The 21966-nt window shown below is 66.3% G+C and overlaps 1 protein-coding gene across 1 annotated transcript in view; it reads left to right on the forward strand.

Annotated features, from left to right (window-relative positions):
- OSBPL5 (oxysterol binding protein like 5) overlaps positions 1 to 21966 on the forward strand; it is a 70942-nt gene that overhangs the window by 44451 nt on the left and 4525 nt on the right. Inside the window, exons 2-17 of the mRNA XM_082749275.1 lie at positions 3675 to 3831; positions 5768 to 5850; positions 10486 to 10566; positions 10829 to 10930; positions 11966 to 12169; positions 12711 to 12795; positions 14312 to 14483; positions 14715 to 14892; positions 15870 to 16054; positions 16617 to 16698; positions 17673 to 17771; positions 18096 to 18192; positions 18900 to 18998; positions 20897 to 20994; positions 21453 to 21542; positions 21641 to 21777. Of these exons, the coding sequence (XP_082605401.1) occupies positions 3675 to 3831; positions 5768 to 5850; positions 10486 to 10566; positions 10829 to 10930; positions 11966 to 12169; positions 12711 to 12795; positions 14312 to 14483; positions 14715 to 14892; positions 15870 to 16054; positions 16617 to 16698; positions 17673 to 17771; positions 18096 to 18192; positions 18900 to 18998; positions 20897 to 20994; positions 21453 to 21542; positions 21641 to 21777 (1949 nt within the window). The remainder of the gene's footprint in view (positions 1 to 3674; positions 3832 to 5767; positions 5851 to 10485; positions 10567 to 10828; positions 10931 to 11965; positions 12170 to 12710; positions 12796 to 14311; positions 14484 to 14714; positions 14893 to 15869; positions 16055 to 16616; positions 16699 to 17672; positions 17772 to 18095; positions 18193 to 18899; positions 18999 to 20896; positions 20995 to 21452; positions 21543 to 21640; positions 21778 to 21966) is intronic.

Genomic DNA, 21966 nt, shown 5'->3' on the forward strand with positions numbered 1-21966 from the left:
GCGTCCCGCCTGCCGAGCCCCGATAAGGCACCAGTGACCTTTCTTTATAAGGATCTCATTGTTCCGGCCCGAGGGTGGGCGTCTGGGTGGTGGTAGAGGGGACTGTGCTCGGTGGCAGGAAACTGCCCAGGACGCAGCTTGCAGTGGGGGGCAGGGCACCGTGCTGGCTCTGTGCCCACACCCCAGGCCTCGCTCTCGGCCAGTGGGCCTTGGCTCAGAATCAGGGAGCCTGTCACCTGGCAGGTCCCCAAACTAGTGTTTGAACTCGGGAACATGGGGCTGGCCCAGGCCGGGACAGAGTCTGACCTGTACCTGTCTGCTCCGGGCCAGCCCCACAGGGGACGCGTGGCCCACGGATGTCCGGGGGCTCTCATGCCCCAGGCGGGAGACTGGAGGGGGTACCCCTGAGCCCTTGGGCAGCTGGAGCCCAAGCCCGGGTGGGCCTTCAGTTTGCCCATCGGGGTGCAGCCCTGCGGGGGGGCTGGCTCCGTGGGGGCTGTTTCCTCATCTCTCCTCGCTCCTCTCTTCAACCCTCTCTCCCTGCCCTCGGGCTCCGGGGTGGGCTGCGGGGGGGATGCCCCTCCCAGGGCCTGTGGGCCTTCAGGTTTCACCGCGAGGAGGACGCCCAGCGTCCGGGTCGGTAGTCCGGGCAGCCCGCAGCCTCCCGGTGCCCGGTTCCCCGGCCCCCATCCTGCTCCCTGCCAGCACCCAGAGCGCAGGGCTCGGCCCTTGGCCGCACGGGGCTCTCTGACGCTCACGCCCCACGCCACACCTGGCTTGGCAGGCAGGCGGGAACAGGAAGCTCTCTGGGGCGGCGCTGCAAATCCTCCCAAACCGACCCTGGCCGCTTCTCTGGGATCCGCCCCTGACCCGCAGGAAAGGAGGAACGGGCCGTTGGTCGTGTGGCCTTGGCGCACCGCAGGGACCTCCGGGGTCCCGGAGCCATGCTGGGCCATGCTGCGAGCCCCTACTCCGGGCTTGTGTGGGATAGACAGTGAGCAGGACAGACAGACGCCACCCCCTCTCCTAGAGTGTGCGGCGTCCTGTGGGGAAAGCACAAGAGAGGGACACTGAAGGTTCTGAACTCCCAGTGCTATGTGGAGAATTTGCCTACGTGAGGGGAGAGGGGGCAGCCCTCTGGGAAGGGGCATTGACGCTGAGTGTGGGAAGGGCCCCACCAGGCAGAGATGGGGGCCAGGGCGTTCCAGGGAGGCCCTTGGGCACGGGCTCTGCGTTTCCCAGGGACAGAAAGGGGCCCGTGTGGCCCAGACGGGGAGTGGGAGGAGGGGCGGGGTCGTGGAGGGGCCGGGGGACGGGCGCGGAGGGATTGGGTCTGGACCGTGTTCCGCCGCTGGGGAGATGTGACCTGGATTTACTTTTGCTGTGGATCCAACGGCCTCGACCGCGGCGGAGAGAAGCACCCAGTGTCCACAGCAGCCGGGGCGGGCAGTGGGAAGACAAGGGAGCTGTGGAGACCCTGCGGCCCTACTGAGTAAGAGGGCTGCGCGCCCGATCCGAGGGGGCTCCCGGGGGCCCAAGCCCGATGTGGGGCGTCGGGACAGAGGGGACGCCCGCTGGGGCACACCCGCACTGCGTTCGGCGGGGAGGGCGTCTGTGCCCGCATTAGGTCATTTGAATGTCACCTCTGATGGGCCTGATAGGGGGTCACCTGGGTCACCTCTGATGGCTAAGAGAGGGGAGGCGGGATATCAGGCTGCTCGGCTGACGGGACGGAAGGATCCATGGAGGAGGGAGGGGGGAGAGATGAGAGGTCGGTGGACAGATGGTGGACGGACGGACAGAGAGGCGGATGGGGAAGGAAGGGTCAGCCGGTGGATGGCGGGGGGGGGGGGAGAGAAGACGGTGTGGGACGGTGGGGAGGGACGGCACAGGTGCACGGGCGGGGGAGCTCCCAGAGGCCCGTGGCCATCAGCCGTGCCAGGAGAAGGCCCGCTGTAGGGTCTGAGAAGGTCGTGCCCTTCTCAGGGCACAGGATCCTCGTGCCCTCCCCACTCCGCCCTGCATGGAGCTGAGGCGGCTGTGAGCCGGTCTCAGGCGATGTGGGCGAGACTCAGGCCCCCGGGGAGGGAGGCCTGCCTGTGCCACCGGCCCTCGTGGCTCTCCCGGGGGCCCCTCTAGGTCCAGGTCATGCCTGACTTCCCTGGCAGGCTGCCCCTGTCCGCTGACCCTGCCGCGCACGGGTGCGCCGCCCAGACGCCCACCCTGCTGGCCTGGTCCCCGGGCTGCTGGACGCTGAGCCGAGGCCTGGGAGTGCGGGCGGGAGCGGGGTTCCGCCGTCGGTCCCAGGGGCCTCAGGCTTGGGTCTGGCCAGTTAGTAGCTGTCTTGACCTTGGGCCAGAATCCCACCCTGTCTGAAAACCCGTTTCCCTGTCTGTCAAAGCACGAGGGCCACAAGCTCAACCCGGTGACAAGGTTAAGAAGGGAGGGTCTGGGGGCCCGGGGGCCTTCACTCTGACCCCAGGCCGGGGCTGCCATGAATGCTCGGGGGCCACCCTGCCCACCCCCGAAGCCCTGTCCAGTCCTCTCTCCCACCAGGCCCCAGCTCCGTCCTAAGAGGCCCCGGGATCTGTCCTGGGCCTGGCGGGAAGCCGTGGGCCCACCCAGTGCGGCGGCCCAGGCCCCAGACCTGGCAGTGAGGCGGCTCCGTGGGCCTTTCCTGAGCAGGTCCTCAGGCAGTGGACGGAGCACGGGAATGGGAGCCAGAGTCCCTGTCCGGCACCACCCCCGGCCGTGACCATGGGCAAGGCCTTTAGCTCCTCGAGCTGCCATTTCCCCATCTGTAGCGTGAGCTGTCAGCCCCTGGGACCTACCGTCACTGGTCACCTGCTTGCGCCAGGCCCGCCCTGGACCCTGCTGTGAGGGGACAGGGGACCCTGGAGGATGCCCAGGCCCGCTCAGGAGTGCTGGTCGGGGTGGCCCCGGGGCTGTTTCGGGCTGGCTTAGGGGCGGGAAGGAAGCCTATTCAGGAGTGCCGGCCTTGGGGAGAGTGTGAATTAGGGCACCCCTGGCTTTGCACACCTCTGCTCTCTCTGTGTGAAGCCGCTGGGGCGCCAGCAGCAGAGACCCCCGTGCAGGAGCCCCAGCAGCGGGAGGACAGAGGGACAGAGGGAGTGCGTGGCGCAGGGTCCCAGGGCAGCGGCCTCACCGTTCCCTCTCTGGGGGCAGCGCTCGCCCCCCCCCCCCCCCCCCCCGTGTGTACCAGCAGCCACCTCCCCACCGAGAGCCCCGCCCCCAAGGAGGGAAGGTCTGGAGGCCCCGCATGGGTCAGTGGCATATCTCAGGTCCCCATGGCTGTGGCCTGGGTCCGACAGAACCCATTTAGCCGGGCCTGGGGGCGGGATGCCGGCAGAGAGGGGTCCTGCGGCGCCCGTGACGGGCCGCACTCGGCGGGGCTGGGTCCCAGTCCTCCCTCGCCTGCCCTGGTAAGCCCAGGCATGGCCTTCCCTGGGCTCAGTGCCCCCCACTGGCCCGCGGGCCCCCCAAACCTCCTTGTCTGTTTCTGAGATGCCCCAAGTGACCGGGTCACCCCTGCCACATACCCCCAGCCCCGGGAAGTGCCTCTGTCCCCCCGTCAGGGTGGGTGGGAGGCTGCCCACCTGGGGCCACCCCTGCTCTGCACATGAGGTGTGACTGCGTCTCTTCCTTCCTTCCAGAAGCCTCCCAGTGCCCAGGCCATGAAGGAGGAGGCCTTTCTCCGCCGCCGCTTCTCACTGTGTCCACCTTCCTCCACCCCCCAGAAAGTCGACCCCCGGAAACTCAGCCGGAACCTGCTCTTCGGTGGGGAGAATGAGCTGTACCCCCTCAGCCCAGGTCAGCGGCGGCACGGGCTGGGGGACGGCACAGGCTGGGGCGGCTCCTGGGGCCTGGGTCCTCCCGGCTTTGCGCGCGGCTCTGTGACCGCAGGCGGGTCCCTTCTCCTCTCTGTGCCGTCCCAGCTCGTGCGGGGACAGCCGTGCTTGGCTAACCCCTGCCTGGGGGCTGGGCTGTGCCGTGTGAACAAAGGGTTAGCAGAGCACTGGAGCCCTGGGACCATGGGGCCAGGTGATGGTCTCTTGGCCGTGGAGGTTGGCAGGGGGCCCCCCGGCCCCAGCTCTGAGGGCACTCCTCTGTGGAGAGGCAATGTAGAGGGGCGGTCTCAAACCTAGCCCCCCAGGACAGGCAGCCTGAGTCCCAGCCACCTGGGGCCAGCAGCAGGACCTCCCGGGCCTCAGTTTCCTCATCTGTAAAATGGGGATATTAGTACCCTAGTCCAGACTGGGGCTCTTGGGCCTCTGGTGATAAAGCACTGAGCCCACGGGGCACAGGGCACAGGTCACCTGCACCTGCTGGTGCCTTCCTGGTTCCAGGTGCTCTGTGCCCCATCACCTGATTCCGCACGGCCCACCCAGTGGAGCCTAAGCTGAGCGTGCTGTCCCTGTCTGCGACTGCTGCCCCCAGAGAGGCTGGCCTTTCCTCCCGTCCTGGGAGACCTCGCCTCCTCCCACAGCTGTCCCTGCCTGGCCTCCTCCAGCCGCCCTGGCCCTCGCCCACTGCCTGCCCGAGGAGGGAAGAGAGCAATACCCGAGGCCTTCCTGGCTGTGGTGTCCGTCCTGTCCCCGGAGACCCCGGGAGAGCCTCAGGCCGACACGCCGTCAGGACTTGGGGGCTTTTGGGGACCCCCGCCCAAAATCCAATGGATTATGGAAACAGGCCACATCGAAGATGCCTTGTCAGGTGACATGGGCCAGAGACACGGGACGGCTGGGGAAATACGTCCGACCTCCGTTCTCTGCCACCGTGTCCTCAGGAGCCCGGGGAGGGAAAGGATAGGTCCCAGTTGGTGGCCAGTCTCAGGGGTCTTTGGTCCCCCGAGGGGCTGCCCCATGTAGTGTCGGCCCCAGCAGGCAAGGGACCTTCTCGGGAGAAGAGCGGACAGGTCCTGGGGACAGGGGTGAGGAGGGAGGCCTGGACGGAGCAGACAGACCGGTCGGGACCCTGCTCTGACGGCCGCAGGGACAGAGCTCCTCCCTTGCGGGCTCCGAGGGCCCTCAGTCGTCCCAGGCCAGCAGGCAGCGCCCACACTGGGAGGTGATGACGGCAGGACAGGCCGTTGAGTTGAGGGGGCCTGGAGGGAAGGGCGCCCTGGAAGCAGAGCGGAAAGCCCCTGCGCCCCCAGCCCGCCCCACCAGGACGGTGCTCCCCCTTCCCGGAGCAGAGTAAGCTGGAGAGTGTAGCCGCCGTGCCTCCTCGGAGCCCACCCCTCGTCCCCTGGCCCCTGGCCCGCAAACCCATCTGGAAACCCGCTCCAGAATAGATGGGGCGGGGGAAGGGTGCCCGTTTCCCCCGGATTGAATCCAGACACTTGCCAGGCTGCTTCCCCGGGAGAGCCAAGCTCCCCGGGGGTCAGGGTTGAGAGGGGACACCAGGCATGGTCCGGGCACCCTGAACCTACCACGTGCCTCGGAGCTGGACACCACATTCTTCCTCTGAAAACGGGGAGCCTGGCCTTGTGGGACCCCGGAGGACGTGCTGCCCCCGCACCCCGGGTGCCTGGGCTCCTCCTGCCGGTCGTGGGAGCTGGGTCCCAGCTCCAGGGTCCCTCCCGGCGGGGGGCCCCGGCTGGTGGTGGTAGATCTCGGCTGGCTTGCTGCCTTGCCCGGGGGGCCTGTGGCCCACCCCTCTTCTGCCTCACGGGAGGCTGGGTGCCTGCCGGAGGGGCTGGTCTGCCCACCGCGCCCTGGTCCTCACCTTGGCCACTGTCTTGCAGGGAAGGACACGGAGCCCAACGGCCCGCTGCCGCCGAGGGATGAAGGGCCCCCGACCCCAGGCTCTGCCACAAAGGGGCCGCCGGTAAGAGCCTGGCTGTGGGAGGGCTCAGGGACAGGGGGTCTGCCCAGGGAACAACAGAAAGTAGCTCGGGGGGGTGGGAGGAGCAGGGGCACCGGGCCCAGCCCGCCGTCCCCAGCCCGTGTGTGCTAGGAGGAGCAGCTCTTGACGCCGCATCTGGGGAGGCTGGGACGAGGGACAGAGGGACAAATAGGGCTTGTCAGCTGGTTTACCGGGGCCCCTTCTTGGCATAACACAGGCGGGGAGGCCGGAAACTGGGGAAGGTGGGCTGCTTCGCGGCGTTTAGGGGCAGAACGTACCGTGAGAGGAGGCCTTGGAGTCTCTGTGTAGGGAACCCCCGAGGGACCAGCCTTCCCTCCCTCTGCCTGTGACTTGCTGTCCCTCCAGCAGGGGCGCCCGTCTGCAGGGGTCAGGGCGAGTCCTGGAAGCACACGCACACCCCCAGCCCACCCGCCGCGTGCTGCCCAGCCCAGCCCCTCTTCACCCAGGCCTGGCTTTGCCCCTGCAGGCAGAATCCGGACCCCGGGAGGGTGCCGAGGCCCCGGGCACCGCGGGCAGGTTTCATGCACACCTTCTTCCCCCAGAGGGTGTCGGGCCCCCGACACTGGTGGGGGTTGGTGGCTCTCAATTCTGGTGATGGGGCTGGGGAGCAGTGCAGACAGACCCCAGGTCCCCCTGCCCAGCCCCCTGCGGCCCCGTGTGCTCTCGAGGGACGGCCTCACTGCTCTCGGACCTCGTGTCCTCGTCCGTCACACGGGGCTTTGCTGCGGCTCGCGGGGCCTGTCCCCGCGTCTGCCTCAGGCGAAGAAGAAACCAGAGCTTTGGGGGGTGCACCCCGCTCCGGAGCCTGTGTTTCCCTTTTACCTTCCTGGACCAGGGCAGCCCGCCGCGGGCGGAGCCGCCAAAGCACACTTATTTTCTTACTTATTTTATCTAATTAAGACTTTCTTTTCCCATTTTTCATTGCAGTAAAATATGCACACCCCCAATTTACTGACCTGTGTGTCTCTAAGCCCAAAGCTCGGGGGCGTCAAGCACCGTCGTCGCACTGTGGTGCAGCCGCCCCCCCATCCGTGACCGGAACATTCTCTCTCCCCAGACAAAACTCGGTCTCATAAGACCCCGACCCCGTCCCTCCCGCGGCCCCGGCACCCCCTTCCACTCTCCGGAGGAGTTTGACGCCCCTAAGGACCTCATCCTCATACACATAAATGCTGCAGCATTTGTCCCTCCGTGTGTGGCCTGTTTCGCTCCGCATCACGTCCCCCAGGTCCATGGGCGCTGGCTGGTGTCAGAATGTCCCGCCTTTTCAAGACTGGGGAGTCCTCGTGGCCTGGACGGACACTTTGTTGACCCATGCTTCGGTCCCTCGGCAGTCGGGATACAAGCTTCTGGCACAAAAAGACTGAAAACATAGTTGCGTCCTTCCACAACCCAATAAAACACAAACACCGTCAGACCCATGTGACTGGGCTCGAACCTGAGCCCCCGTGCATCCGATAATTAGGTCTGAGCTGCCCGCGGGGCTGGGGGTGCCCGGGGAGGGCACACGGAGAGTGCGTTGGTCCTGGTGGGGGGCAGCACCCGACGAAACGAGTTAAACCTGCAGCGCCAGAGCCTGGGGTGGGGGGCGGAAGGGAGGGCTCCCCTGTGGACCCCCAGATTCCCAAGGGCGGCTCAGGGCTGCTGCCACAGACACAGCCCGAGAAAGACACAGGCTAGGGTGGTGCTCCATCTTTTTTGTCAGGTGGAATCCGAGGGTCCTAAAACCAGCCTTTGAAAGTGGGTTCAGGGACATTCAGTGCGTCTGCAATGCCTTGCGATCGCCGCCTCTGTGTAGTCCAGAACATTCCGGTCCCCCAGCCCAAAACCCTGCCCCCTCACCAGCCACGTGGCCCTGACTCCGCCTCCCATGGCCGTGGCCTTGCCTGTCTGCAGGTTTCATGTCGAAGGAATCGTGTGGTGAGTGTGGGCTCCGTCCTCCGAGCCTGTTCCAAGACCCCCCGGTCCGCAGCGTGTAGCCGTGCCCCGCTCCTGTGTGGGGCCGAGTCTCCTCCCGGTGTGGACGGCCCACACCAGTCTGGTCCCTCCACCCACTGGCAGGCATCTGGGCTGTCTTCGTTCTTCAGCCCCTGGGCCGTGTAGGAGCCCCTAAGACCAGGATCGTGGGCCCGGGGTTGCTCCCGGGCCACGTGGACTTCTCAAGCTTTCTGTGTTTAGCTTTTCAGGGAGCTGCTCCACTCGCCCGCACAGACAGCATCTGCACCATTTCACAGCCCCACCGGCAGGGAGGGAGGGCTCCCTGTTCTCACAGCCGCACCATACTTGGATTTTCCGGGTCTTTCCTTAATCGCTGTTGGAGTGGTCCCAGCGGTGTGCGGTGGTCTCTCTGTGGTTCTGATGTGCATGTCCCTAGTGACCAGTGAGTGACCTGTCACTGGTGCTTCTCGACCATCGTAGGCCTCTTTTGGAGACATGTCTGTTCGGGTCCTCTGCCCGTCTTTGAATTGTTGTTGTTGGGTTGTAAGAGCTCTTTACAGATTGCTGGACACCAGATCCTTGTCAGGTGTGTGATTGCAGTGCAGACGGTTTTTGAAGTCACTTACAGGTTGCGCGTTTGCGGTCAGACTCTGGAGGTCCCCGCTCTGAGCTGCGTTTCTCCTGCGTTCTGCACTGTGTTGTCACGGTGCTATGTCACCTCGCTGTTCCTCAATGTGCAGCAGTGTGTCGGTGGGCGCGGTAGGGCCCAGGAAGCCTGGGCTGGGTCCCGGGGTGGCCCCGAGGACAAAGGAGCTGCCAGGCAGGGCTGTGGTGGCTGGAGCCCGGGTGGCCTTGCAGGACGGAGGCCCACGGGGAGTTGGGGCACGGACGCTCCGTCCCGCCCACCTTCCCCAGGCCCCGAGCCTGCTTCTCGTCCTCTGTTGCCCGGAGCAAGGACAGCAGCACCTAGCCACGCCTGGAGGAGAGCTGGGCGGAGGTTCCCTCACGCATTCATCCATTCGTTCAAGATGCCTACCACACTCCCCGCTGCCGTGCCCGGGGTGTGCTGGGCTGTCACTGCCCCGGCAGGAACTGTAGAAGACAAACAGGATGGTCCGCATGGCGGTCGTCACAAGCAGTACTAGGCTGGCCATGGGCAGGTGTACAACCTTGGGCTCAGGGGCCAGCAGGGCAGGCACAGCCATCCTCCCCGTCCTGGGGAGTGGCTGGGAGGGGCCTGAGGGGGGAGCAGGGGCTTCCCTCAGCAGGGAACAGCATTCCAGCCTGGGGGCACAGCCTGCGTGAGGGCGCTGGGGCGCTGGGCGCGAGAGGCCCAGCTCCCCAGGAGGACTCTGGGGGCACCTCCGTGGGTCAGCCCCGGCCCCCAGAGGCCTGTCACCGGCCAGCGGTGGGTATATACGTCGTCACTTCCGCTTTAGCTCAAAGACAGCATCTAGAGCAGAGTCCCCGTGGCCCCCCCGTCCCTCCTGCCATCAGTCCTAGCTCGGCCCCTTGGGAGCTGTGTGACCCCGGGTGGCTTCTGAGCGTCTCTGTGCCGTATCTCCTCATCTGCAGGATGTGGAGAACGAGACAGAGCCCCGGCTCTCGCAGCTCCAAGAGTCGTGGGTGGCCTGCGTGTCCTTCCCGCCCCCGGTGCCCAAAGCCACGCCTGGCACACGGCGCCGTGGGGCCGACCGGCCTGCCTAAGCGTGCAGGTCCCAGCCCTGCGGCGTCCTGACTCGCAGGGAGGTTCTTGCCCTCTCTGGGCCTCAGTTTCCCAGCCAGTCAAATGGGACAGTGACTGGGCCCATGGCTCCAGCGGGCCGGAGGCTCAGGGCCACGGGGCCTCCCTCCCTTGTGTGGGGGCTCAGGACGGCGGTGGCGGGAACGCCCAGGGCGCTCAGCCCAGAGAGCAGCACAGGGCAGGCCGAGAGCAGCGCAGGGCAGGCTGGCGCTTTCTGGAGAGGACCAAGAGCGAGTCTCTGGGGCTTCGTGGCCCCGCGGGCTCTGTCTCAAGAGCTCATGCCGCCATCATGGAAAAAGCAGCCACGAATCGTAGGATTTTCACGTCTCACAAAATAAGACTCTTTGACTTTCTTTTCAACCACTTAAACATGGGAAAGCTTTCCGACCCACGGGCTGAACCGAGACAGGTAGAGGGCCGGACTCAGGCCTTGCCTCGATCTGCCCTGCCTCCTGGCTGCCCTCACCACGCCCGGGCCTCAGTTTCCCCTCTGTTAAAGGCCACGGCCCCTTGCAGCCCCAGACTCCTGACTGCTGCTCTCGGCCCACAGCACATCCAGCCCAGGAAGGCCCAGCCATCTCCTCGGTCCGCTTGCCTCGCCGCAGCCATGGGCCACTCCCAGGGCACCAGGGACGAGAGTCCCCACTGCACTGTGGCCCCCCGCCCAGAGGTGGGGCCCATGGCCGGGCACCTCGGAGCTCCTGCGCACGTGCCGTGCTTGGCTACCCCGCGTCCTCCGTCTCTGCGCCCCCACCCCCGGTGCTGCTGCTGAGCCGAACAGGGTGTGGCGCGGTGAGGGACAGGAGCAGCTTTCTGTGACCACAGGCCCACCGGGCCGTCCGCCTCCCCCTCCTCGGCATACCCCAGTCCACGTGCTGATGCCCCGTCCGCCCCCACCTGCGTCTCTCTTGCAGGCAGAGTACAGACTGTACAATGGTTCTGACAAGGAATGTGTGTCCCCAACAGCCAAGGTCACCAAGAAGGAAGCTCTCAAGGTGGGCCCGGGCCCGGGAAGGGGGACACGAGGGTGTCCCATGCCAGAGGAATGGGCGAGCGAGGTCATCACGCCCCAGCCTGCCAAAGGGTGGGCAGACCACGTCCTGGCCAGCTCCCCGCCCCCACACTGCCTCTCCTCCCCTCTCCCTGCCCCGTCCTCCCTCCCCCGCCCCAGGCTGGATCGTAGGGGTGCTGGCGGGTGGGACGGGGGCCAGCCGGGCCCTTGTCCCTTGACGTTCCCGCTGGGTGCCCGGGGTCCAGGCACAGAAGGAGAACTACCGGCAGGAGAAGAAACGAGCCACAAAGCAGCTGTTCAGCGCCCTGACGGACCCCAGCGTGGTCATCATGGCCGACAGCCTCAAGGTACGCGGGGCAGGCAGGTGTGTGGTCTGGGCTTGGCCACCTCCACGGTCACTCAGGAGCAGTTCAGCATGTTTGGGCCTGTGGTCTGTGTCAAGGTCCTGAGGCATCCCTGACCAAGGACCATGAGCCGGGGGCTTTAAGACAGAAAGGCCTTCTCTCCCAGTTCTGGAGGCCAGCGCCTGAAATCAAGCTGCAGGCAGGGCCTCAGGCCTCCAGAGGTGCTAGCGAGGCCCCTCTTGGCTCCTCGAGCTGCTGGGGGCTCCAGGCATCCCCGGGCTGCGGGACGCACCTCCCGGCCTCTGCCTCCACGTGGCCCTGTGTGCCTGGTCCAGATGCCACCGCCACGTCAATGTGGCCTCGTCCCCACCTGCTCCAATCTGCAGACGCCCCATATCCGGTTGAGCTGGGGGCCCCGGCCCGCAGATGGGGGTCCCGGGAGGCGCACTAAGCCCCGGGTTGGGGCACAGGGGTGGGGAGGCTGCGCTCTGCCTTCTCGGGCTGGGGTCAGAGGCCCGCGTTCAGTCCTTACTGAGTCCCGGGGACGTGTCTGCGCGCCCCCGCAGTCGGGGGAGAGCTGCCAAATCCTGGGGTTGTCTCAGAGGCCCAGAGGGACAGGCCTGTCCGCACGTGGTCATCTGCGAGGACCGGGGCCCCACATGGGCTTTTTCCCCCAACGCACAAAATTATGAATGAAAAATGAGATGTCAAAATGGGTCTTTCTTGGGGATGAGAAAAGACATGATGTGTGTCACGGCTTCCAGAGCTGGCGACAGTCGCGGGGGGCTGGCTGCTCGCGGGACCCCGGCAAGGCCTTGACCCTGGCCTTGGGCCTCCCCAGGAAGTCTGCTCCCGGCTGCCAGGCCCGTCTGCAGACTGGCGACCGTCTGTGCACGTGTCCCGTGCGCTCCCGCTTCCGCGCTCCTTGGGAAGCCGGAACAGAGCTCGGCCCGCCCCAGCGCCGCTCCCCGCCCCGCCCAGGCTGCCCAGGTGCCCCCGGGCTGTCGGCCTCCCCGACAGCGGCGCCCCTCCCCACAGATCCGGGGGACCCTGAAGAGCTGGACCAAACTGTGGTGTGTGCTGAAGCCGGGGGTGCTGCTCATCTACAAGACGCCCAAGGTGGGCCAGTGGGTGGGCACCGTCCTGCTGCACTGCTGCGAGCTCATCGAGCGGCCTTCCAAGAAGGACGGCTTCTGCTTCAAGCTCTTCCACCCACTGGACCAGTCCGTCTGGGCCGTGAAGGTACCGCGGGGGCCCGGGGTCCAGGGCGCGGGCCCCAGGGGAGGAGTGGGGCCTCGGGGGACGACCCCTGGGAGGCAGGCCCTGGGGGGCGGCGTTCCAGCTGGGCCCGTCACCACTCTGGTGTGGGGGCTGCGGGGTGGGTCTCTCGTGTGAGCCGCTGCTCCCGGCCCAGGACTCACGGGGGTCCGGTTATCAGATGAAACCCAGAAACCCAGTGAGATTAGGATTTCGGACGCACCGAATCGTTTCTGTTGGTGTGAGTGTGTCCCCAATAGTGCACGGGCGACGCTTCTGCTCTTCCGCTCTGGCCTTTCTCTGAGATCTGAAGCGAAGCGGGCTGATTCTGGCCGCCCTAGCACAGGCGCCCAGGGCTCAGGGGCCGAGCAGGGAGCCAGCGGCTCCTTCCCTCTGTCGCCGGGTGCCTGGCCCCGCCTGGCGGGTCTGCGGCCCCATGTGTGTCGGCGTGGGTGTGCACGTGACTCGTGTGTCCCCCAGTCCCTGGGTGTCCCCCCCGGGTGACGCCGGGTCTCTGTCTCTCCAGGGCCCCAAGGGCGAGAGCGTGGGCTCCATCACGCAGCCCCTCCCCAGCAGCTACCTGATCTTCAGGGCCGCCTCTGAGTCGGACGGTGAGTCCCCGCCTGCCCTGTGGGTCTGCCCAGTGACCCTGAGGGAGGAGAGCACCGCAGCCGGCTTGTAGAGCAGGTGTGCGGGGCTGCTGTTCAGGCGCTTCCACTGCCCCCCGAGAAGGACAAGCCTGGGCTTGGGTCGGGTAGGCCTGCCACTCGCTAGTACCTCCTAGAGCCTCAGTTTCCCGAAAGTAAAACAGGAACGGTAGGGCCCGGCTCCACGGGTGTTAGGAGAACCGCATGACCTGATTTCAAGTTGCCAGGTCACAGCCACTGCATGCCAGGCGCTTGCCGGGCACCCCTGAATCAGGAGGTTCTACCCACATGTGACGAATCGGGGCCTCGGCCACCTGCCAGCAAGGAGAGCCACGGCCTGGATGGGATCCCAAGTTCCCGGGACTCCCCAATGCCGCGCACGCTGTTGGGGCGCCCTCCAGTGGCTGCTCCGGGTAACGCGGCTGCCCCCTCCCCGGCCCTCAGGGCCCAGAGCCCTGGGCTGGTGGCGGCCACCCCTTGGTGGACAGACACCACATCCACGCTCCGGGAGGGACCCGTCATGCTCTCCCGGAGCCCACATTCTGAGGGGAGAGAAAAGCAGCCGTCAGACGAGGCCGATGGGGCTGCGGCGTGAGCTGGGTCCCTGATGGGCCTGGACAGCGTGGGCAGGGAGGGAGGGGCCCACGGCCCCTGCGGGTGTGAGGGCGGGCTCCCCGGAGGACGAGGAGGGGGCCTCGGAATGAGAGAGTGCAGGGAGGCTCGTCCTCTCTGGCAGCTGCAGCTGCTGGGGCTGCTCCTCTCAACCTCCTCTGCCCCCACGATGTTCAGCCCAGGCTGGGCCCGCAGTGACATCCCGTGAGAACCAGGGCCACCAGCCCTGCAAACCCTTGCCACCCTGGGACACAGGGGCACCTCAGTGGACACATGTCCCCACAGCTGCTAACACCCCGGGGACACGGAGGTGGTGCTGGCTGAGCCCCCTGGCCGCCTCCACCAGGAAGGCAGCAGGGCTGGGGGGATTCAGTGGCTCTGCCCCGGGGTCCACTCGCTGCACTCCTGGCCCAGCCTCTGGAGCTGACTTTCGGAGGCCTCGGCCAGCCCTCCAGGACGCTCCAGGCCCCTCCCCAGCCTGCCACCCACCCTCCGGGCCTGTGTTCCAGGCCCGTGGGAGCCCCCGTGGCCCCTGAGACCTGTGGCAGGCAGTCCTCCGGAGGGAGGGCCTCCTCCCCGACTCTGTGTGCAGAAGCGGCGGGTGTCTGGGTGGAATTTGGGCTCTGAGTCTTGCTAAGGTGTGACCTCGAGGGCGTGCTGGGAGCGTCCTGTCAAGGGCAGGCGTCCCCCCCGACCCGGGCCTGCCAGCTGAGCCCCCGTCCTCCTCCACGTCTGCACCCCCCAGCCCACCCCCCCACACGGCCGCAGTCCCTGCGTCCCAGGAGGATGGGGAAGGGACGGGGCGTCCCTGGCAGCGGAGGGGCCTCCCCCCGGGTGTGGAGTGGGCTCACTGCATGCCGCCCCGCAGGCCGCTGCTGGTTGGACGCCCTGGAGCTGGCCCTGCGCTGTTCCAGCCTCCTGCGACTCAGCACGTGCAAGCAGGGCCGCGACGGGGAGCCTGGGTCTTCGCCAGATGCGTCACCCGCCTCGCTCTGTGGGCTGCCCCCCTCGGCCGCCATCCATGACCAGGACCTATGCCCGTGAGCAGGGGCGCGGCGGGCAAGGGTTGGTCCCTCCCAGAAGCCCGGGTCTCCTGCCTACTGGGGACCCCAAGACCCTGGCTGTTGCTGGGACTCCTACGTGGGGTCTCCTAGTATGTGGGCGGGGCCAAGCACCGGGGAGTCTGCTCCCCCAAACCTCAGATCAGGGGCTGGGGGCACCCGGGCCGCGCCTCTGACCGGAGGGACCCACGGTGCGCTGTGCCCCTCCAGGCTGAACGGGTCCTCCCTGGAGAATGACGCTTTTTCAGACAAGTCAGAGCGGGAGAACGCGGAGGAGTCGGATAACGAGACGCAGGAGCACAGCGGGCGCGCCCAGTCGGAGACCCTGGAGGGCCCCGTGCCGAGGGGCACCACGTACGTGGAGCAGGTCCACGAGGAGTTCGGGGAGGTGAGAGCCCACCCCCTGGAGAACCGGGTGTCGCCCTGCACCTCACCCGCCTCCCTGAATTGGGGTGAGGGGGTGCTTGCCGCGCCCCCGGGGCTGGGGGAGCAGATCGGGGGGCCACAACTCGGAGAGCGTGGGTGGGCCGTGAGGGCTCGGCTGAGGGTGCTGGGAAGACCACTGGGGCAGTTTAGGCGGGGCCCCCTCGGGTCCAGGCGAGGCCTTTAGAAGCCCAAGGGATAGAGGGAGAAGCCCTGGGCCCACTAGGCTGCTCCGGGGGGGCCTTGCTCCTGGATAGCCATGGAGAAGGGCCACCAGGAGCCTGGCAGCGGGGAGTAGGGACAGGCCCATGATGGGGCTGGATGATGCCGGCGAAGGGCTGGAGGCAGAGAGCGGGCAGCCCGGGGGACCCTTCTGAGGCTGAGCACAGGCAGGCTCGGCTGAGCACGGACGAGGGGGCCGGGGCACCTGGCAGGAGATCCCAGGACAGGTGTGCAGGCACAGAGAAGCAAAGCAACTTTTCGAAGGCGGCCCAGCAGGGTCGTGACGGATCCTGATCCTCTCTGGGGGCGGCTGCCGTCGGGCCACAAGCGGACAGCCCTGAGTTCACGTCCCACTTTGGCCTCATGCCAGCTGTGTGAGCCTGGGCAAGTCACGTGTCCCTTCGGTAAGGCCAGGGCGACCACAGTGTGGGTCCCAGGGCCAGTGCGGGGAGTCAGCATGGGGAGCAGGAGGGGCACACGGGTAGCCTGGATGCTCCCTGCCTCCTGTGCCCAAATCCGGCTCCGGGCCTCTTCCAGAAGCCGGTCTGAGCCCACCCGTGCCCGTCCGGGCAGGGGTCGGACACTTGCCAGGGAGGGCGGGGACAGGACAAGGCAGGACAGGCCGGCCAGGCCTCGGAGGGGCGCCTCCCGCAGCCAGAGCCTGCCGCGCTCCCTGCGGCTGCCTGGGGCCGGGCCCGACGGCAGCCCCTCTGCCAACAGCTGGGCCAGGCGTCCCAGGTGGAGACGGTGTCGGAGGAGAACAAGAGCCTCATGTGGGTCCTGCTGCGGCAGCTGCGGCCGGGCATGGACCTGTCCCGCGTGGTGCTGCCCACGTTCGTCCTGGAGCCCCGCTCCTTCCTCGACAAGCTCTCTGACTACTACTTCCACGCGGACCTGCTGTCCAGGTGAGCGGGCGGGGGCCGCCCCACACGCCCTCAGACCCCAGACGCCCCTCGGCATCTCCCCCCACCACCGTGGATGTTTCCGGAGGGCCCCCCCGCTGAGCTCCGCCCGAAGTCCCTTCCAGCTCCCCTCCTAGTGGGCCCAGTCCTGCGGGGCAGCGGTGTGTCCAGTCAGGAACCCCCCATCAGAGATGACTGTGGGGCCGTCCCCAGCACCTTCTAGCGTCCTGAGTACCGGACCCTGGCCTCAGTGCCCTCGAGATGCCGCTTACAGGCTGGAGAGGCTGGAGAGAGCCGGAGGCTCAGGGGCCCGTGCAGCGGACCTGGGGAGCGTGGGAGCTCCCGGAGGCCTGCCTGGAGGCAGAGGCACCCTGCCAGGGCTGAGCCAGAAACATCCTGTCTGCCCCAGCCCTCTGGTTAGGTGGAGAACCTGGGTCTCTGTGGGCCCCGGACTGGGCGGGACAGGAGGGGCGTGGGTGACCCGGGGTGGGGGGCAGGAGGGAAAGCAGTCAGGGAAGAGGGTGGCCCGGCGTGAGGGCGTGAGAGGGTCTCCCGTCTCTCCCAGGGCGGCTCTGGAGGGGGACGCCTACAGGCGCATCAAGCTGGTGCTGCAGTGGTACCTGTCTGGGTTCTACAAGAAACCCAAGGTAAGAGGGGAGACCCAGTGTGCTCTCCCCCACCCAGCCCCAGTTTCCTGCCCCTCAGAGAGCCTGGGGCCACGCCGACCCCACACAGCCTGGAAGGACCCTGATGGTCCCCACTGTGGCCCCCGGTCCTCAGAGATGGGGGCAGCGCCCTGACCCACCACCCAGGGACCCCCTAGCCAGGCCAGGCCTACCGGGGTGGTCCTGGTTCCCTGCAGGGCCCAAGCGGGACTGGCACACCGTGGAGAAGCACTCACAACAGTGCCAGGAAAGGGGCTTTCAGCCCTGCACCTCGGGGAGTCCCCTGGGACCTGTGGTTTTCGTGGTTTGTCTCATACTCATGGAAACCTTTTTGAGAACCCAAAATGCAGGCCCCGCTGAGCACAGGGTGTTGGGGATGGGGGAAGGGAGGCACCCACACAGCTGGAAGGGACATGTCTGGCAGGTGGCATAAGGGGCGGTCGGCTGCCTCCCACCAGATCGGAGGTCTGAGCCCCGAAAGACGGGCTGTCCTGAGCGGGAGCAGTCCCCGCCCCCCAGTGGGGATGACCTTGGGCCACCTGGAGAGCAGGAAGGTGGTGAGCAGGGCAGAAGAGGAGGCGGGGACAGGAGCTGGGGTTTTATCAAACGGGCAGTAGAAGCCACGGGGTGCCTTGAACAGGTTAGGCACCTTCCATCCAAAGTCCAGGGACAGCACGCCCAGGGGTCTCAGGTCCCCCCGGCAGCCAAGAACTAGACAGGACATCTCAGAGGCTGCCCCCAGGACGTGAACTGAGGGCAATGCACGTTCTCCCCAGAGCACAAGTGGGGTGAGGCCCCCCGTGCTGGTGTCAGACCAGGCCCTCCCGTCCAGAGGGGTAGTGGGCCCTCCCGGTGGGCACCTGAGGTGTGGGCAGTGGGCAGCCCCCACCTTGGCCCTCGCTCCACACCCCATCCCGCGTGAGTCCTCACAGGAGCTTTCCACTCGTTGCTTGCAGGGGATCAAGAAGCCCTACAACCCCATCCTGGGAGAGACCTTCCGCTGCTGCTGGTTCCACCCCCAGACCAACAGCCACACCTTCTACATCGCGGAGCAGGCAAGCCCTCCCCATCCCCACCTGGACACTGGGCTCCACGGTGGGCGGAGTCTGAGCCCTGCGTGCATTCTGGGAGTTCCCCCAGGAGACGCAGGCCCAGCGCTGTGACAGCAGGAAGTGTTTCCTCGGGTGGGGAGTGGGGGGTGGTGGGTGGTGGGGAGCCTCCCGTTCCCCGGGGGCACTGCAGATCGCCACCTGGCCCACGACTCGGTGTCTGCTTCCCGGGCAGCCGGTGTGAGTGTGGGAGTGGCCCCACGCCACGGGGCAGGGGGAGCCAGGTTCTCCCCTCCCCCCGGCCATCCCAGAGCACCTCTCTGCTCACAGGTGTCCCACCACCCGCCTGTGTCCGCCTTCCACGTCAGCAACCGGAGGGACGGTTTCTGCATCAGCGGTAGCATCACGGCCAAGTCCCGGTTTTACGGTGAGCGGGGGCTCCCCGGGCTCTGCCAGAGCCTGTGGGACATGGGGGCAGGGCTGGGCCCCCGAAGGCAGTGGCCGGCTTTATGTCCCTTCCCACCTCTGCGGGCCAGGAACCGCGTGGGCAGTGAGGTGCCCAGAACCTGGAGTCAAGATTCCTGAAGCCAGGCGCAGCCCGTGGGGCCCCCACTCCTGAGCCACGGGAGTGGCTCAGTGACCTGTGTGAACAGGCACCACAAGCCACGTGTGGCTTTTAGATCAGAATGAAGGAACATGAGCCGCAGCTGCTCAGATGGCCCGGCCACATCCTGCGTGCTGGGTGGCCGTGCGTGGCTGGTGGCCCCCATGTCAGCACAGAGTGGAATAGTTCCAAGGCCACAGAAGTTCCGTGGGGGCCTGTCCCCACTCTGGGGGGTGGTGACAGTCAGAGCAGGGGTTTGCATGCAGGCTCTACCCTGAGAAGCCCTCCCTGGGAGCCGGGCCATGTACGCCCTGGCTGGGGCGGGGGTGGGGGGTGGGCTTTCCCAGAATCTGAGTTTCAGGGAGGTGCAGTGACCCACAGGTCAGGTAGAGAAGCCCAGCGGCCCCACGGTCACCCGGCTGGAGGGACTGGGGACCCTTCGCACCTGCTAGAAGTGACTTAGGAGGTGGGCGGCCAGGTCCTGAGGGCCCGTGTCCACTCCCTGGTCACCCACCACCCCACGTCTGCAGGGAACTCGCTGTCGGCTCTGCTGGACGGCAAGGCCACACTCACCTTCCTGAACCGGGCGGAGGACTACACGCTTACTATGCCCTACGCCCACTGCAAAGGTGAGAGGCTTCATGCCCACCCCACCCCCACCCCGGGAGGGCAGAGCCCTGGCGGGTGCCGTCAACACAAAGCGCCGGTCTTGGCATGTTTGTTGACGGTTTACCCTGTGCTCTTCTGTGACTTTCTAGCCTGGCAGGGAAGTCCCCCGGCAGGTTGTCTAACAAAATGTTTTCAGCCTGAACCGCAGGCTTCCTGTCGCAGACCGCAAGCCAGATCTGCTTCTGAAGAGGGCTTTTATCCTTGTTTCTAGAACTTTCCAATAAAAGAAACAGAAACATTTTTTTTTTCTTAAAGATTAAAATGGATCCTGAGTTTATAGGTTTCCGATCCGGATCCAAGGCAGCGGGTGTCCCGTAGACCGCGGGCTGACAGCAGAACCGGCTCCCCTACCCCTTCCCTTCCCCTCCCCCGCCCCCGAGAGAAAGCCTCTTTGTAAACTGGCGGTGGTGGGTTGTGGTTACTCTCCCTAACCCGCTTCACACACACCCGTCAGAGGGGCGGCTAACCGGCCCTCCGCTCAAGAGGGCCAAGGCTGGAAACAGCCTGCCGCTTCCTTCTGGGGTTTGCCGTGCCCCAAGCATGCCCCGCTGCTGCGGTTTGTGAGAAGTCAGCAGGAGGTCCCTCTCCCGTGTCACCCGCTTCCCTTTTGTTTCGGTTTCCTTTTGTTCCTCAGCCTCGCGCTGAGATTTCCCTGCGTAGAGAACTACGGAAATACAGTTCTTTACCAGGTCCAAGGTTCAAAACTCCCCTGGCAGGTGTAGGCAGAGAGAAGGCTGGCGCGTCTCCCCACCAATCCGCGGCCCCGGGGAGCATCGGGCGCACCCTCTGCCCGCGGCGGCCGCTCCCGCCTCCTGTACGCGGCGGGATGGGGGGGCACCCCCAGCCCTTCTGCTGTTTCCCTTGGCCGGCCTTTTTTTCCCTTTCCGTTTTATCGCACATCCCCAACTGTTTCTAAGACACGAAGCTCTTCTTTTCTGTTTGATTTCAGTCCTCCACGTGGGAAGACACAGAAGAGCCATTCAGTTGTGGGTTTGTTTTTTTTTTAAGATTTTATTTATTATTTGTCAGAGGAGACACAGCGAGAGAGGGAACACAAGCAGGGGGCGTGGGAGACGGAGAAGCAGGCTTCCCGGCCAGCAGGGAGCCCGATGTGGGGCTCCATCAAGTACCCTGAGATCATGACTCGAGCCAAAGGCAGACGCTGAACGACGGAGCCACCCAGGCGCCCCAGAAGGGCCATTCTTTCCTTCAGTAATTATTATGTACTGGGGACGCCTGGGGGACTCAGTCTGTTACGTGTCTGCCTTCGGCTCAGGTCATGATCCCAGGGTTCTGGGATTGAGCCCTGCATGGGGCTCCTTGGTCAACGGGGAGCCTGCTTCTCCCGTTCCCTCTCCCTCTGCCTGCTGCTCCCCCTACTTGTGTGCTCTCTCTACCTATCAGATAATCTTTAGAGTACATAAACATGATGTATGCACTAGTTTGAACAAACACGTCGGGCCAGTCCTGGATGCAGGAGTAGGGAAGACAGATGAGCCCACCTTGGGGCCCAAACTACAGAGCAAATGCAGATGGTGATCAGCGTCTCACGGGGGCAGCGGGGCACCGGGGAGCCTGGGAGCCTGGGAAGGGGACCTGGACAAAGGAACCCGCCAAGGGCGGTACATTCCCTGGACAGAGCAACTCTCAGCAGCAGAGGCCCTGGGGGCAGAGGGTCACTGAGAAGCCAGGCATGGCCCTGGGTTCAGCCTCCCGGCCCCACCAGCTCCTCTCCATCTCAGAGGCTCTGCCTCCGGGGCTCCTGTCCTCTCCCCCAGGGTCCAACACCGGCCTCCTTGGGGTCAGCGTTGCTGGGTGGGGACACAGAGCAGGGGCTGAGCAGGCGCCTGTGTTTCAGGAATCCTGTACGGTGCCATGACCATGGAACTGGGCGGCAGGGTGACCATCGAGTGTGAGAAGACCAACTTCCAAGCTGAGCTGGAATTCAAGCTCAAGGTAGTGCTGACCGCAGTACCCTCGGCCACCGGAGGGCCTCGAGGGGAGGGGGCTCGGACCAGGGAGGAGCCCCCTCCGAGCCCAGGGGTGGCTTCTGGAGCAGGTGCACTCAGGAGGGGGCAGCTCCTGGCATCTCCGTAGCATAGGCAGGACCCAGAGAGAGGAAGGGGCTCCCGCAGGCCCCCGAGCGGAGCCAGGACAGGCCCAGACCCCTTCCCCGCCGTGGGGCACACAGGGCCGGTAGACCCCCTGCCGCCTTGAGTTCAAGCAGAGGCATCAGGCCAGTGTGGCGGCCTCCAGCTTTGGGTCCCATCCTAGCCGGGCTCCCACGTCCCGGGAGGTGAGAGCCGGCGCCCTCGTGAGGGAGAGCCCTCCTCCTGCCCGGCTCACGGAAGGGCACCAGGGGCCTGGGGAGGCTGCCAGCCCCTCACCAGCCTGGTCTCGGGGTGTCCCCACAGCCTTTCTTTGGGGGTAGCACCAGCATCAACCAGATCTCGGGGAAAATCACGTCAGGAGAGGAGGTCCTGGCGCACCTCACCGGACACTGGGTAAGAGGCCGCCGTCCGGGGCAGGCACGGGCGGGCCCGCAGTCACGGCAGCAGCCGGGGGCCCGCACCTCTGACCCTGCCTGGGGCGTCTGGGGCAGGACCGAGAAGTGTTCATCAAAGAGGAGGGCCGGGGAAGCGCGGAGCTCTTCTGGAACCCGAGCAGGGAGGTCCGGGGGCAGAGGCTGAGGAGGCGCACGGTGCTGCTGGCGGAGCAGACGGAGCTGGAGTCCGAGAGGTAAGGCCCGCCGACACCAAGGGGCCCCTGGACCCAGGCCTGGCATGGCTGGGCAGAGTTGCTGTGCAGACAGCGTGGTCCCGGATGTCCCTGGCAGGGAGGGGACGCTCCGTGACAAATGACATGTCCTGCTGGGGCAGCTGTAGGAGAAGGAGTGAGACCTGGGGATGCCAGATGCCCAGCAGCTCC

The sequence above is a fragment of the Mustela nivalis genome, assembly GCF_964662115.1.
Source record: "Mustela nivalis genome assembly, chromosome: 9".
Lineage (NCBI taxonomy): Eukaryota > Metazoa > Chordata > Mammalia > Carnivora > Mustelidae > Mustela > Mustela nivalis.